Source organism: Eurytemora carolleeae, unplaced genomic scaffold (genome assembly GCF_000591075.1).
Source record: "Eurytemora carolleeae unplaced genomic scaffold, Eaff_2.0 scaffold68, whole genome shotgun sequence".
Lineage (NCBI taxonomy): Eukaryota > Metazoa > Arthropoda > Copepoda > Calanoida > Temoridae > Eurytemora > Eurytemora carolleeae.
This window is the reverse complement of record NW_019396093.1, coordinates 7,237-25,670: the sequence shown is the minus strand read 5'-3', so window position 1 is coordinate 25,670 and position 18,434 is coordinate 7,237. Positions and strand designations below refer to the sequence as shown.

At 32.3% G+C, this 18,434-nt stretch overlaps 1 protein-coding gene across 1 annotated transcript in view; it reads right to left on the bottom strand.

Moving 5' to 3' along the window:
* Positions 1–17,985, bottom strand: part of LOC111718479 (mucin-19) — a 42,080-nt gene extending 24,095 nt beyond the window's left edge. Inside the window, exons 1-2 of the mRNA XM_023494091.1 lie at positions 17,910–17,985; positions 14,442–14,535 (exon numbers count right to left, since the gene is read on the bottom strand). Of these exons, the coding sequence (XP_023349859.1) occupies positions 14,442–14,477 (36 nt within the window). The 5' untranslated portion in view covers positions 14,478–14,535; positions 17,910–17,985. The remainder of the gene's footprint in view (positions 1–14,441; positions 14,536–17,909) is intronic.
* Positions 17,986–18,434: the final 449 nt, after the last annotated feature.

Genomic DNA, 18,434 nt, shown 5'->3' with positions numbered 1-18,434 from the left:
TTTAAGATGCTACACAACGCTCTAAGATTTTTTTCCTATCTCTGCAAAAACATTTTTTCGAAACTTACTGCGGTAAATCATTTTTGAACAATCATTTCGATTAATGTCTTTGCCACATGTAATAAAGTAATCTTGTATATTTAAAAAAAACTATTTATGTCAAAATCTGAAGAAGTAAAAAAAATCTTTATTATTTTCAAAATGAATTATAAACTGATCTCCATCCCTAGTCAAAACATGATATTTATCCCTAGTATTAAACTTAGATTTAGTATGCAGCAAAACAAAGAAATAAAGAGTGCCCCAAAATAAAGATCTAGTCATTAAGTGTTATCATACATTCAAAGTTTTTCTTGCAAAAGAAATATTTTCTAAAAAATACATCTCTCTCTAAAAGTACGTTAGAAAGCAAGATTTTTAATTCTTTTACGGTTCGTGCCTTATTATTAACAAATAAACTATAGCAGCCGCGTTTTTCGGTAATAGCTAAAAAAATGTTTGTTTGTTCTTTTTCAGGTTTTTATAGAAGATAAAAACATAATTGTACAAAATTATTATATATAGTATATTACAGTTTACAGTATACCAATATTTAAGCATCTAAAAACATATATTCAGAATAAAGATGGAAGTTGGCTGTATAATTATACCCTATAGAATATATCCATATACCTTATCGCTTAATCACTATCTTCTAAACATTCGTAGCTAGGCATTTAACCATAGTTGAGATATTACTCATGTTTAGAATATATTTATATATATATATATATCTGTTTGCTTGTCTCTATAGTGCCAATACACGACAATACGCCTGAACCAGTTAAGCTCGATATTTTTGTGGTAACATAAATGACCCCAAGTAAGCTTTATTTTAAGTCGTTCTTAATATGTAATAAATATTTATAATCGTATATTTATTATATTATATTATTACTATTATTATTATTATTATTATTATTATTATTATTATTATTATTATTACTATATTTTTATCAAAGAAAAACTATATAAAAACATGAAATTTGGTTCCTTTGTGAATCTGACATGAAACCTAATAGTTTCCCCAACTCGAGCCCACAGACTTGCCAAATACGTTCGAGTCTAAATATGTGCATATATACATTTCAATATANTAAAGAAAGGAATATAATCCAAGGATTGTAAAGAAAGGAATATAATCCAAGGATTGTAAAGAAAGGAATATAATCCAAGGATTGTAAAGAAAGGAATATAATCCAAGGATTGTAAAAAAGGAATATAATCCAAGAAATATGAAAATAAAATCAAAACTTCCAAAGTATAAAAAAATATTTTTGCTTAGAACTCTTAATTTGTCTATCCTTGGATGATTGTATAGATAAAAGATTAAACTGTGCAAGAAATGAATCTGTTAATCCGTGAAAATAAAACAATGATTGAAGGATACCCGGAAAACATGAAATTGATCACCATTGAGAACCAGAGTTTATGTTGTCTTAAGTTACAAACTGAGCAGTTGAATATGGCTTGAGACTATACCTGGATTTAACAGATCGATGAGACTGAATAAGGATTCAAAATTTACATCTCATTGTTATACGAGTGTAAAGAACATATGTAATATTGAAATTGGTAAAAAGAGATTGAAATGCGTGTTGAAAGAAAATAAATGTGTAAGGAATAGACCCCCCCCCCTCCCCCCAACTCACCCAACCTTTATGTTCGAGTTTTATTTATTAACTCCTTTCATACAGCCACCATTAAGTTTTAATAGAAATCTGCCCCTGCCACTTAAAACATCATCTGGGGTTTCAGGGTTATGTATTCAGATTTTAAACTTCTTTTTGAACATCGTTTCTTACCAGATCTTTTACTCATGGTTTTATTAAGGGTTTTTATATATTCGGGATTAAGATGAGGTTTGTTATATGCTTGTCGTAATAAAGGTTTAAAGTCAGAGAAAAAGCAAAGGAATTTATTTTTGTTCAGTTAATTATAACCGATAGATGGCCTTTTCTTACGACGCGAGGGGAGAAGGGAAATACGGTCATGAGCCCCACAAAATTTTTGTTCATGAACACAACATCGTATCAGTGCTACGTTGAGGATATGTGGGGCTTGAAATACTTTTTGCCGGTTCGGAATTCAATTTGTGGGGTTCAATGGTGTAACTCTCTCCCTTCCTCATCCTTCAGCTTATTACTCATATCTTATATAGTAGATAAAAAGTTTAAAGCCCATGGTGCTGCATACCAGGCATGTTAATGATTTTTTTTTTATAGAGATAAACGTGTGCAGCTAGATTAAGGTGTTTAAAGAGACTGTTTCCTTATCAGGACAAAGGGGAGTGGCACCAACTTTATAAGTGACATTTTTCCTAATACGAAACTTTTTAGAATTGACACCTTTCCTTTTGGGATATTTATTATAGAGCATATATTTTTGGATATTATAAACTATAAAGATTTCTTGTTTTTATATCCAAACTTGTACTTTAGAATTTTTTTCAAAACTGTTACCATTTCTGTTTATATATCCAAGTATTTTAGGATATTTCCAAACTGTTAGCATTTCTGTTTATATATCCAAGTATTTTAGGATATTTCCAAACTAAGCATTTCTGTTTATATATCCAAGTATTTTAGGATATTTCCAAACTGTAAGCATTTCTGTTTATATATCCAAGTATTTTAGGATATTTCCAAACTGTAAACATTTCTGTTTATATATCCAAGTATTTTAGGATATTTCCAAACTGTAAACATTTCTGTTTATATATCCAAGTATTTTAGGATATTTCCAAACTGTAAAGATTTCTGTCAGAATAGACAAGTTCGTGTTGGTTTGCAATTGAAGGAGAACAAAAAAGCGAAAAATTCCTAATTTTCATCCTTGGAACCAATTTAGTTTTGAACGAAGCCAAACATTTGTTTTGTTTAAATCTGTGCAACAGAAACCATGAGAGAAATCATACTGCTCCAAATATGAAACCAAGTGAAATGTAAAAGAGCAGTATCAAAAGAGAACTCTTTCCTTTCCTGAACCTTATTTTAGCCAAACTTAGAACTACTATGTCCATGTGTACACTGTACAGTGTACATAATTTAAGTATACGTAATACGTATAAAGTGTTGAAAACAATGGGAACGAATTTCTGCCTCAAACTATGATTTTCTTATCCCTAATATGTCTTTGCAACCCGATGGTGCTAGCCTTTGTTATTTCAATCTTTGACAAAATGATCACGCATAATTAATAGTTGACGCTTCAAATCAAAGGTCTACGACAACAAGTTGCAACGATATACGAATTATAGAATTCTTATTCTAATTTTTGGACAGTTTTATGTCCCTCACAAAAAATTGAAATCTAGGATCCGTCACTAAATTGAAATTTAGGATATATGTCACTTTATTGAAATCTAGTATCAGTTACTAAATTAAAAGCAAATTTGACACCAAAATTTAAAATTCTAATTCTAATTTATAACAGTTGATAGTTTTTGACAGTTTTATGTCCCTCACTAAATTTAAATCTAGGATCCGTCACTAAATTAATATCTAGGATTCGTCACTAAATTAAAATCTAGTTCCGCAACTAAATTGTTATCTAAGATTCGTACGTCACTAAATTTAAAATTTAGGATATGTCACTTAATTGAAATCTAGTATCCGTAACAAAAAAGAAATCTAGGATTCGTCACTAAATTGAAATCTAAGATACGTCACTAAATTGAAATCTAGGATCCGTCACTAAATTGAAATCTAGGATCCGTCACTAAATTGAAATTTAGGATCCGTCACTAAATTGAAATTTTGTATCCATCACTAAATTAAAATCTTGTATTCGTCACTAAATTGAAATTTTGTATCCGTCACTAAATTAAAATCTATTCTTGATAACTTAACATAAATATCTTTGAATACTCTCAAATTGGATAAAACTGCACTTTAATCATTAATCAAATTAAACCCCGGGCTGAAATTGCATAAATTGAAGAAAATTGGATTTTATGTGGATGACAGGCAAATATTCTCTATGGGGGAGGGGTGACCGAGTGGGGGGGGGGGTGCGGGAACCGGAAGTGAAGTTTTAAACCGGAAGAAAAAGATGCCACTTAGATATTGTGAAGAATGCATCAAACAAATGCAAAGTCTGATAATCTTTTCGTTAAAAAGCTGAAATCTGTCATTTCTTTTCATGACAGCTATCAAATTTTCTGACAGTTCATCTTTCAGACAGCTATCATAACAAAAATAAAAAACAAGACCAAAATAGATAGGTTATATTAACCATTAAATTACTTTTAATGATATGAAATCACAGGGTGCTAGAAATGTTTGTCATATATTGTTAGCTGATTTTTAGCAAACAAATCAATTAAATTGGATTTGGTAGACATCGTTGTATTTTTATCTTGATGATCGGATCGGAAAAATGTTCGACTTTCTTACTTGTTTTTGCGGTAGAAGTTAACAAACATCTTTATTTGAAAAACACCTCTTGTCATTTCTTGTGATAGAAAGGAAAATAAAAAAATAAAAATGATATCTTATGCCAGGGTAGAAATATTGCACAATATAATAAAATCAAACTTACAGAGCATTCAATTTCAAATTCTGATAAAACATCTTAGATTCTATTTGAGCCTCTTACAAGAGACCGTGAATGTTAAAAATACGACCTATAGAAAACTATGGGTCTGAGTCTAACTGCTGAATAATATGACGTCATAGATGCCGTCGGCTTGGTAATAAAAACCAGAACCTGACAACTTTGTGTCAGATATGCTTCTTTGATCTGTTTTCAGGCACTTCAGGCATCTTTCTGCAAATACATTGCCTGGTCCATCAGGTTCTGCGCCAAGTCCCATAAAAATATTTTCAAAAATGTTTAAACCCCTCTTTTAACCTTGGAGCGGGGTATGAAGTTCATCCTTAAAGGAATTGAGTCTTTTTCACAAACTCTGATTTTTTCATTCCTTTGTCTTTGCAAACCAATGTAGTATACTTTAGATATTGCAAACTGTGAATTATGTTGGATTTAATAAACTAAGTTTGAAATATCAAAGGCTTAAACCATCAGGCTGCAAAGATATAGAAATTACAAAATTTGAGTTGGATGGCAAAGACTCAAATCCTTTCATGTCTTGAAACTAACGAAAGATTAGTTAATTATATATTGTAATTGTGATCAAAATATAATATTACTATTTTAACCCCCCAATTATAATTGTATCTAATTATTTGTAAATATTCATATATTTATATATATATATACATATACTTTTGTACTTATGCATTTGTACAATGTTCCCGAAATTCCTTAAATTCTTGAACGCAAATGTAATATGTCAAGTAAACCCATCAGATAAAAGTCAGCAATGTTTGTGACTTTTCTTCCTTAACCACCCCCGTCCTCTCCCCCCCCCCTTATCCCTCCAGAATCACGCTGTGCCGGTTGTCAAAAAATATTTTCATTTTGGAGGTTATATTCAATAAATAAGCATTGTAGAGAGAAAACCTAATATTACATGTTTGAACACCCTGTGAAAGTAGTGCAAATGCATTTCCATGGGATGGTTGATAAATGCATTAGGGACAAAGACAACTTTAGAGACAGATTTTTAATGTATTGGGACACCTTCTGCAGTGGCGTATTCAGGGGGTTCAGCCCCCTGGAAAAGTGGAGGCTTGCGCGATTTATTTTTGTAATTGTCAGAGAAAATTTTTGCTGCAGTGATATATGCAAATTTGTAATTTTTTATTTTTTAAAGCATTAAAATGTCAAATTCTTTCAGATAATTAATTGTGGCACTCAATTTTCAGAAAACAGGCCCTGTCTTTGGTTAGTTTTAGAATCCAGGGGGTGGCTCAAATTGTTCCAGGGGGGGCTAACCCCCAAAAATATTTGCCCTTCGGCCCCCCCAGACTAAATCCTGAATAATAATAAAGTAATATATTTGATTGGGACACACTACGCACATAGTTGGACAAATTGTTCAATGTAATTGGGACACACTTTGAATATACGGGGACAAATTGTTCAATGTAGCTGCGACAAATTTTGCACATACTGGGCCAAACTGATGAATGTAATTGGGACACTTTTGTAAAAGAAAGGTAGGTATTATATATTTTATATGAATTCCGAAACAGTAAAGAGGTATTTCATGTTTGTTTTCTAAATATCTCGTGTTGTGTGGGTCACACTTTAGTACAATGTCAACGAAAATTACTCAGCACTATCATTGGGCCACCTTTCAAACCTTGCATTGGGACATACTATAAACTGTCAATGGTCAACAAGTTGACATGTTTATACACAATACGGAAGGGGGGGACCCCTCCCCTTACGTAGGAGGGGGGAGGGAAATAGGGAATTAAAAATCCCAATCATCAAATCAAGCATGATATTGTAGCAACATCTTGATGAAGGATAAATACTGACCAAATCCACCAGTATAACAACAGAGTTAGGAGTCCCGCCCGTTTTTAACTATATTACTGTATTGCTTTTCGCCCATATATCTGTTCTGATTGTATCTTAAAGTACAGGGTTACCCACAAAGGATGAGACCTGAAGAACGGTTGTAGGAACTTTTAGTATTTTACTTGTATGACTTTCTAATTATAGCTAAATCATTATCTAAACTTTAAAAAGCTGTATTTAAATCAGGAAGTATTTAAGTTGTTGTATTTAACCCAGAAGAAAATCGGGTTAGAGCGTCGCAAATTTTATTTTATGGCGAATTTAATGACCGAAAATATATATAAACACCAACTGGAAAATATGTATAAACACAAACTGGAAAATATGTATAAACACCAACTGGAAAATATATATAAACACCAACTGGAAAATATATATAAACACCAACTGGAAAATATATATAAAACTGGAAAATATATAAAAACACCAACTGGAATATATGTATAAACACCAACTGGAAAATATATATAAACACCAACTGGAAAATATATATGAACACCAACTGGAAAATATATATAAACACCAACTGGAAAATATTTATTAACACCAACTGGAAAAATAGGGTTGGGTTTAATAGACATGACAAGATGACGCTTAAAGTCTTGAATTTCTACTAACATTGAACATATATTCTGGAGCTTATTTAACCCAATGTGCCTACTATTATTAACAAAGAACTATTCTCAATATTCAATGTTATTTAAACTTGCAGCTAAAAACTCATATATTTTACTGTCAAGCTTTAAAATTACTTCCTCATCTTTTTCAATTAGGTTTCCGTATATTCATGGTTAGACATCTTCAAAATAAACAAATTATCATACAGTGCAGAGCGTAGACCCTTTATACTTTGGAGTAAGAAGACAGACTTTACTCAATATCAAAAAAAACTTAATTTATCGTTCAAAACAAAACAAAAAAACCACTAATCTTTAAAAAAAAATCGGGGCGCTCGACTCACGTTTGAAAACACGGAGGGGGGGGGGGTGACAAGGTGTGCAGGAGTTATAGGTTATTGTTATTTTCATGGTTAAAGATCTTATTGAATAAAATCTGTAGTGCGTCCATTGTCCACATTTACTATTAATTGTTATTTTTAAATTATATTTACTTCAGTTTGTAAATCATATCAACAATGATACGTAAAATTAAAAAGTAAAATTATTTTGATAAATTTTGTCCAATCTTGTGTTTGTTTTTGCAGATTTGGAAAAAATATAAAATTATTAAAAGAATCAAATTAAATGAGAAAATAAGGGTTTAATGTTTATGGTTTGATATATAAAGGATCAATAGAAATAAATTGAGTCTTTGCTAGGCAACAGACTCAAATTTTCTAATCTTTGATTATTCAAACTTAGATGATTTGATCTAACAGAATTCATAGTTTGAAATATCTAAGGTCTACAACATTATTTTGCAAAGATTATAAAATCAAAGTTGGTGGCAAAGAATCAACTCCTTGGTTTAGAAATAAGGTTTGATAGCTATAAGGTATAATAAAACAGTTACAGGTTTGATAGAAAAGGGTTTACAAAGGACGGGCGGATTTTTGGTAATGTCAATTTGGTAATGACAATTTGGTAATGAACCAAATTGTCGTTACCAAATTGTCACCTTACCAAATTGTCACATTACCAAATTGTCATTACCAAATTGACATTACCAAAAATCCGCCATCTTACAAAGGTCTTCTATTAAATATCTTAACAAGGAAGTTTAGATAGTTTAAAGGGTGTAAGTGAGTACAGATATAATGAGGGTTGTAAGACTATGTTTCTAATCTGATCTAGTTCAATCAGATAATATCTAAATACTAGCTGATACATTACTGATTACTCAATAATTTTATAGAGTGTTTTGTGTTAAAGATACCATTGTTAAGTTCTCACAAGGATACAGGGATACAGGGATACAGGGATACAGGGATCCAGGGATACAGGGATACAGGGATACAGGGATACAGGGATCCAGGGATACAGGGATAAAGGGATACAGGGATACAGGGATACAGGGATACAGGGATACAGATACACAGGAGAACAACCTCTGCCTATATTTCCGGCAACCTTGATACTCAACAATTATACTTCATGATGCATGCAAACCATCTTTTTATCCAACTACAGGACTTGGATAGATAGTAGATAGATAGATAAATACAGGGGCGCAACTAGAAATTTTGCTTGGGGGGGCGAAATATTATTTTGTAATGGTGGGGGGGGGGGTTAAGGGGGGCTTGCCCCCCCTTGTCGAAATTGTTTTTCAAAATAAAAGTGCTATGCTATGGGTTTGAAGCAAAAAAAAGGAAATGTTCAGTTATTGCATGCAGATTTGGCTGTGTTCAATTCAAATTGATTTTTTGTTCTTGTGTTTTTAAATATTTATTTAAATATATATTTGTGTGTCCTGTATATCCTAGTTATCTCATGTTCTAGTGCTCTTATGTGTCCTAGAAGTCCTAGTTCCTATGTGTCCTGGAAGTCCTAGTTCCTATGTGTCCTGGAAGTCCTAGTTCCTATGTGTCCTGGAAGTCCTAGTTCCTATGTGTCCTGGAGGTCCTAAGTTCCTATGTGTCCTTGAAGTCCTAGTTCCTATGTGTCCTGGAAAGTCCTAGTTCCTATGTGTCCTGGAAGTCCTAGTTCCTATGTGTCCTGGAAAGTCCTGATTCTAATGATCAATTCTACAAACGAGTATGGTTAACCCTTGTGTTTGTCTCTCCTAACCCTTCTGTAGTAATTCTCAATTCTACAATTGAGTATGGTTAACCCTTGTGTTTGTCTCTCCTAACCCTTCTGTAGTAATTCTCAATTCTACAATTGAGTATGGTTAACCCTTGTGTTTGTCTCTCCTACCCCTTCTGTAGTAATTCTCAATTCTACAATTGAGTATGGTTAACCCTTGTTAGATAGAAAGATTGAAAGATAGTCAGAATGATAGTTAGATAGTTCTATAGATAAATAAATAAATAAATGCACAATGCACCTTGAACAAACATTACATGTAATATGTACGTACAGTATTGTACAATTTACGTACAACGTACATGTAAACAAACATCAGGACTAATTTCAATCTTGAGAAGATTTTTATCAAGCATAAAAATTGTGTTCAATGGACTCCTGAGTCCGAAAAATAAGACAGGGTATCGTTATGAAAACCAAAATCTACACTCATGTTTATAAACCGGGTTTTAGAAGATTTGAGACGCGGCTCAAATTCATTAAATTTGGACTCTGATATTCTTGGTTTTTTTTGCTGTAAAGTTATTTTCAATTATGGTTCTCTGTAAAAGTGACTTGCGGAATTTCGCTATAAAGACATAAGGAGGCTGTTAGAATCAAAATCTTTAGCATTGTTACTCAGATATCTGTTTCAAGTTTAACGTTGTGGAATCGAACATCAATCCTGTAAATGAAAGGTCACTTGAAATGGCATCCTCAGTCCCTTTTAAGACTTATCCTTTGTGGGTAACCCTGTATGTAAAATGTAAATCATATTTCTTAAAAATAATTTTATCCAATTCTTGAATATAAAGATGGGGGAGGGGTTTACAATAATTCATCAAACTAATTATTATTTAGATTTAATGACCTTGTCTTAAACATAATTACATCTCTTGACAATTCCCTCCTCCGTCAAACTGATACACTTGCATACACATTACACCTCTGTAGGAGATAATCGTGTGAACTAAATCAAGTTCAAAATCCACCTAAATTTAAACATTTCACATATTCATGGTGGGTAAGAGAAAAATATAAGAATTAGCTTTCGGCCTTATTTCATCCGAAAGCGAAAGCGTCCAATTATAATATGAAAAAAAAACACCTTAGACCATGAAATAAAAAAATTTTGTCGTAAAAAATAGCCAAATGAAAAAATCTCAATTTCTTATATTTAAATATGTTTTCATATTGATACATACTCTGGGTTTGGTAGGATCTGGCCTTACTCTCAATCAAGGTACTAATGCAAGGAAACTTAATTGCAGTCGCGTATACTTTGCGTACATATTGAAACCAGTTCTCTCTGGGCGGATTTTGTAAACAAGAATAGATGCATCAGTGTTCGTTTAGTATCCGAGGAGGTTAAAAGCCTTTAATTTTGATAATTTTGAAAATTCACATAATAGTGTCCTATGACAAGAATATTTCATAGATTATTTTTGTGAAAATGGATTCCATGTCAGGCTGTGACATCCGTCTTGTGCTTACTTTTCCGCCCAAAGACAGTACACTGCAGTACAAAAAAATGCGTACACCTCTGAAATAACTTTCCTTGCATTAGTACCTTGCTCTTAATAATAAAGTACTTGACAAGATTTATAATAATAAATCATCTTCACTCTAATTTAGCAGTCTGGTGTAATTGTTGGTTTTAAGTGCAAGGGCATATTCCAGGGAGGGAAGCGCTGTGGCAGGGGCATTTATAGACATCTAAATCACCGTGGCTTTGAGCATGCATTCATGCAAGAAATAATATATTTTACTTTTTCGAAGAAATTTTTTTAGTAGGTTGAAAAATGGCTATGCTATTACAATCTTTTAATAGGATGTTTGGCGCCCCTTTCTTAGTAATAATTTTAACTTCTAAATGGTGTTTTTGTGCAATCATTTCTTCTTCGCACATCAGAAAATTTAAAAAATAAAAAAAATCTGTTTTCTTTGGTGAATTTCCATGAAACAGCGAAATTGAAATGTTTAAAGTATATAAATGGCATGAAATAAAAAGTAAAATCTTTTCTCCCAGATGGCGAGAATTAACAGACACATTTATCAAATAAAATGTTCCCATGTGAAATTATTATTTTCGATTAAGAAAACTGTGATCATGAAATCTGAGGGTTTCAAGTTCAAACAACAATAAAATAAATATAATTATTAATTGTTTCAAGTATCTTTATTTATCCTAATGCGTGTTATTAATAGATGATAAATATTGATTTTATTTTTGAGATAAAGAAAGAAATGTTTAGAATTGACTAATCATTGTTATTAAATAATAAAATGGGTATAGATGGGAGGCATAAAAGAATATTTCAAAACAATGACTATATAGTTTGTATAGATTGGTCAATTTCAATAAAATCATTTGTTTTTGTTATTCTGAAATAAAACCGAAAAATTAGATTTGAATTTTATTCTTTCGTTTTTCTAGGTTTAAATTGTTTGATTTAGATAATTCGTAGATGCTTTTCAGGAGTAGATATGCGCAAGTCACTTTTGTAGAGAAACCACAATTGAAAATTATGTTTTTTTTTCTAAATTTTAAACATTAATATCTTATTCATTTGATGGACAAAGCGTTTAAAGGTACCGGTTGTGAATCGGGAATTTGATGGACAAAGCGTTTAAAGGTACCGGTTGTGAATCGGGAATTTGATGGACAAAGCGTTTAAAGGTACCGGTTGTGAATCGGGAATTGCCATCTTTGCATGTAAAGAGTCACTTGAGATTATGTTTACAGTCCCTTTAATACAAAGAAACAAACAAACCTCAAAAAAATCAGGAAAAGAACTAAATGCTCGTCACAAATTCAAAATTAAAACGCTAATGAATTATCAGGTTGAAAAACTATTTGGGTTAGAAAATAAGGGTAGTGGCGTTTGTTTAGTTCTTTATGTATGGATACATTTTATATTTGTTATAGTATATGATGCAGGATGAAATCAAAAAATATAGAAAAATTATTCTGATCATGAAGCCTGTTCATCGCAGCCCATTAGTACTTACTATACAGTTTGGACGTTATTATCATTATCATTATTATAATTATTATTATTCTTATTGCGTGATTTTGCGTTATACTCTATTTTAAGAAAACCAATAACAATTTACAAACATTTTAGTAATCTTTAAAAAGAGATATAAATTCAATATGATTCCGAGACTTTCCGTAAAATCCAACACATAAAAATATTTTTTTTCCTTTTCATTGTTCAAAAAAATATACTCAAAATGTGCTAAACCCCTAGACGAAGCTCCGAAATTTGTATAGATAAAGATAACCCTGTTTAGCTGTTACTAGAAACTAGACACAAGCATAGGGTCAAATTTATTAGAAATAACTGGTACAATTTTGTGACGAGCGCAGCTACCCTTTTTTAAATTTTACGCGCAATTATATGAAACGCCAATTTGTCCGGCCATTATACTACAATTTTTCCTCCAAATAATTCCTCAATAAGAAAAGTTATGATTGAAAACATAAAAGATTTGTATGTCCAATTTACTTTAGTTTGACGTGCTGTCCTTGAAAAAAAATGACAATGCTTGATAAATATATAATTTTCGTATGGTCTGTACTTTCTGTTGACTGGTAAAAAAATATTTATTTGCGTCATGTTTCGGCTTGAGGCTGGGGATGACGTAGACCTTGCTAGTATTCTCCCAAATGCAAAACATGAAATGATATTGCAACGCAAAGATCACACATCTTAATAAAGTTCGTTTCATTCTTATAGTTTCACTATAGATATGATATCTACAGACCTTTTAATCTATATCTAAATATCTATTGATCTATTCATCTATTCATCTATTCATCTATTCATCTATTCATCTATTCATCTATTCATCTATTCATCTCTTCATCCAGATTCATGCAATTCATCACTTTGGTTTTAGTTCTCAACTTCAACCCCTTCTAAAGCCTAGACAGGTCTAAACTGTGAAAAGAGCATGAATGCTTTGAAATGAGCACAAAGCGAGTTTTATCTTTAAATTCTCTTTTACGCCAAAATACCCATTCATAAAACGTCAAAACTCAAATCAAAACCTTATAAAAACCAAAGAGAAACTTTAAAAATTCCAATTCATCCAATTTTTTAAACATTTCTGATGATTTTAAGGCTTTAATTTTTGTACTTATTATGTGTAACACTGAAATATATCAATTATCGAATTCACATTCCACATCACATATGCCCTGGCATATAATCCTTAAAATTAGAAATTCCGGAGACTTGAATGCGAAAGGGAGAGGTATCGTAGCAGAACATGGATTGATCTCATCTTTCTCAGTTCACCTCACCCATTAAATCTGCGTAATAGCCTGTACAATGTACACTCTACACAGTACGGTTCACACGATCACTTGACCCTGCACTTGGTATGAATAACGAGCAGTGCACCAGGGTTATTTAAACCATATTTTACCGTGACAACCCAACAAGAAACCTGGGGAAATTATTCATCTTCACTGTAGATATTTCGGTTCATTAAAAGTACATGACCGACCTTTGGGCAACAAGATTAAATTTACAGTGCAGTGAATTTTTCACATGGACATGGTACGCGTAGAATCTTTCAGTTATTACTAAAAATTATGAGTTTAAAAGTCACCTTTAATTAATTTTCTATATTTCTTGGTACCTCTATATACTAGATATTAAAAAAAGGAAGAAAAATTTTTGTGATATTGTAGATACCGAAACATTTTTAAAAATAGTTCAATGACCTTTTTCCCCTGAATTAATTATATGTCACAAATTGACATGAATTGTGATAATTACAGCTCATTTGGACTTATTGTTTCAATCTTGCCCTATTTCGATCAGAAATCAATCATTTACCCTTTTCTACAATATCAAACAGTTTGTAAATTATATCTGAGTTAACTATTAGTGTAGGGGGGAAGTGTAGTGGGTCCGTTAGTTAAAAGGGACTATAAAACATGTTTCAAGTGAACCTCCATTTTTTAGTGGCATTTTCAATTCACAAAGGCACCCTTTAAACCTTGGTCTGATAAAAACCTCGTTTAAATCCATAATTTTTCTAGCTGGAAATAGAGTAATTTCGGGAATCATGAGTGTGTTGTCTTTCGAATGGAGTGCAGACTGTACAGTGTATTTTCAGTTAGAAAAATACGTCGTCTTTAAGAAGTGCCATTGTGAAGCGGAGAGAGGTTCACATGAAACTACATCTATATTCCATTTAAGCACAGTAAAAAAAAGATAAACTTACCCAGAATAGCTGTGAGTGTTCTCTTGTTGGTCCCATTCTTCTAGTTTTAATAATGCCCAGAAATCCCAACTCTGCTCCTCCTCTACTCTACACTCTTAAAGGGACAAACTTTAAACATTTGTTAAAGGTACAATTCACAAAATAGGTGATTACACATATGGCACTGCAAACCAAGAGTTGCGCACTCTCACGAAAAAATCGAGAAGTATTTTGCCAATTACTCCTTTACGACACAGGCTATCAAACATATATTTGGCTGTATATATGATTATAGAAAATATCTTAAAGGGACAAACTTCAAACAAATGTTAAAGGTACATTGTACAATTCACAAAATAGGTGACCAAACATATATTTGTTTGAATATGTTTTCTCAAGAAATGAAGAGGGTCAACCCACACCGAAATATATGTTTGAAAAAATGTGTTAATGGCAACTGCATTTTCATTTTTATTTGGAGTAATATCAACACCATGCTTTAAATATTTTAAGGGTTTTCATCCATTTAACTATGACATGACGTGTAAGGACAGAGCAGAATTATTTTGTAAACAAACATAAAACAACAGTAAATGTTAGGCTAACGTTGGCCATCGTTATTTTCCTTTTTTACATTTAGTATTTTTAGGCTTTCATGAGACTCTCCAAAAACCTGACAAGTTTTACATATTGCAATATTGTATTCTCTAAAAGTTTGCTTTTATTGCAATGTGCAAAATCTTAACTCTGGCAGAAGATATAAGCCTGTACGGTTTTTCAAATTGTTTGTTATTGAACCAATGATTCGTGCAAAATGTAATAACAGAAAACTGAAATAAAATTTGGAATTACGTAAGACTTCGTAGATTTTTGTGAAGCGTCCAACAATCCAAGAATCCTAAAATGTCTAAAAACGGATAATAACGATACCCACCTCTAACACAGCCCCTGTCCTCTCTATATTCTCTCCCTATTTATATTCCTCCTTGCACAGAATCATATTTGTTCAATTTAGTTCTATTCCTTCTTGCACAGAATCATATTTGTTCAATTATATTCCTCTCCCTAGTTATATTCCTCCTTGCACAGAGTCTTGTTTTTAATTATATTCCTCTCCCTAGTTATATCCTCCTTGCAAAGAATCTTGTTTTTAATTATATTCCTCTCCCTAGTTATATTCCTCCTTGCACAGAATCATATTTGTTCAATTATATAGCTCTCCTTAGTTATATTCCTCCTTGCACAGAATCTTGTTGTTCAATTATATAGCTCTCTCTAGTTCTATTCCTCCTTGGACAGAATCTTGTTGTTTAATTATATTTTTTACTCAAATTCAATTATCTCCTGGCTAAAGTCTATATCTTATTTTTCTATTTTTTTCCTTCAGTATTTCAATTCAATTTCCTTTCTCCATTTTTCTTCTTTTTAACAACCAGACTAATATTGTAAAATACATTTTAACATCCGGACCCCAGTTCATAAATTTGTTCTCAATGCCATGTGCCCCCTCCAATGAACATGCTGATACTTCTTGCTAGTTTGTAAGGTTTGAAACAACGCCATGTTGTGTATATTTATCATCTGGATAAGATATATTAATTCTAAAAGATTAATTATAGTCGTGAGCTCACGTTGAAATTAATATCTTCAAGGGATCCTTCAGAAAATAGAAGTAAAAATGCAATTTAAAGGGGAAACGGAAATGGGCGTTGCCACCCCCCCCCCATTTCCCCTATGAAACCTTATGAATATATTTCCCCCCCGGCCCCCTCCCCTCACACAGTAGTTGCACCCAGAAGCCTCTGATCCAATCAGGGTTTACTCACGTGCTTAGTGAGTACTCAGTACCAATAGAATAGATTCAAATAATCCAATTAGAGATCCATCTAAATAAGCAGCAAAGACTAATGGATTTCTTTACTTATATATCCAAACTACTGTGCTCAATAAACTTTTATTATGGCTCATTGCATGGGGTTATAAGTGCAAATTCTCAACGATTTTTGTTTGAGAGCGTGAGACCATTAAATCGCAGTGAGTGCTCTACTTTTCATTAAAAAACTAATTCTAAAATAAAGAAACGCACGTTTAATATATTAGTTGCCCCACCACCCCTTCCCTCCTGCTTATATCCGGCCGTCCTAATTCTCCTATCTGCAAACTTGCCCAGTGGGCCAGTGTTTTCAAAATAGCCGTTCCCGGGAAAATGGGGAAATTTAAATTCAATGATACCCCCCTGTTTTTTCCTGTTTATTGAAACACCCAGTAGTTTTCGGGAAAGAATGGAGAATTCAAAAAGATAATTACTATATCAATGATTTTTATTTCGCTTTCATTACTTTTTACTTTTTACTTAAATATATAGCATTGGAATGGCCAACCCCCCATATCTTTGTTTAATAAAAAGTGTACTAAAATTGCCAGGAGAAATATAAACATTCTCAGTGCTGTTCTGGCCAGGTTTTGTTTACATTACCCCCCAGAAACTGCACTACACTTTTTAATATTTAAGTATCAAAACTTATTTTAGTTCAGTCGAACGACGGGAGGAAGGCAACCACAACCATTCCTAGTCCGAGCCCCATTCTCCTCATTTTCTCGTCCGAGCCACCTCAAAATCCTGGTCCTTTTAAAAATATTTTTTATGTGTCCAATACTTGATGAGAATATTTTTTATGTGTCCAATACTTGATGCGAATATTTTTTATGTGTCCAATACTTGATGAGAATATTTTTTATGTGTCCAATACTTGATGCGAATATTTTTTATGTGTCCAATACTTGATGCGAATATTTTTTATGTGTCCAATACTTGATGCGAATATTTTTTATGTGTCCAATACTTGATGCGAATATTTTTTATGTGTCCAATACTTGATGCGAATATTTTTTGAAAATCTGGCCACGTTAGAGCAATAGACATAGTTTGACTAAAGCTTTGAAATGATTTTATAATGTCGGAATCTTCAAATCCATGAGAATGAGGCCAAACTTTATTTAGGTTAAACCTCCTCTGCCTCCAAAATGGCAAACTTTCATAATTCAAAAATTATATCAAAGTATTAACTTGAACTTGGTCTATAATATTTCCATTTCAACCCATATAAAACAAACATTGATTTCTGATATATTTCAAAATAAGGTAAATTTTTGTTCTCGTACCAAGTCACTTCTGCCTGTCTGCACACGATTTTTTCCAAGGAGAAAAAAATGTTTAATTTAAATAATTTAAATCATTCTACTATTTACCCGTCTCTCAAATACATATTGCAGCTTAACGAATTTGATTTCCTTTGTCTCCAGTTTGCAGCTGATTTTAACGCATGCTATTAAAACCTTTAATGGTCCAAATGTTATTCTGAATTTCCTTCTTTCTTAAGAATTAATGTGTTCCACTTTAGGGGATTTGAGGAAATATAAATCAAATGTTTTGGTTTTTATTTTATCCCATATATGTAAAAAAAATTGTAATTTTCAAAGTTTGTCCACCTAGCAACTCACGTTGATATCACTGGTTGCGTATTTACGCACACGCACACAACACACAACTGAAGATGTTTCGCGGATTTTCTCTGAAGAATGAGCGTGGATTGAGCGCACACATACGGATGGCCAGAACCTGACGCGCAAAGCAGTATGAGCACTGAGATGGTGGGAAGGAGGGGGAGGGGGTATTTCTGCAAACAATCAAGGTCAGATTGTTCTTCAAGCCTTTCCTCATCTTTCCCTTGGACTTTTTAAAATATTTTATTTAACAATATCTTGGAATTTTACACATTGTATTGTACAATAGAGAATGATCCATCATCTCAGAATCTTCTTTATTCTTCCGGTCGTATTGCCTGTTTAATTTTTTTTATTTATTTGTCAGATTTATAAAGTTTGTCTTATTATTTTGTTCTCTTGTTGTCTTGTTGTCTTGATGTCTTGTTGTTTTGTTCACTTGTTGTTTTGTTGTCTTTATGTCTAGTTGTCTAGTTGTATTGTTGTCTTGTTGTCTTGTTGTCTTGTTGT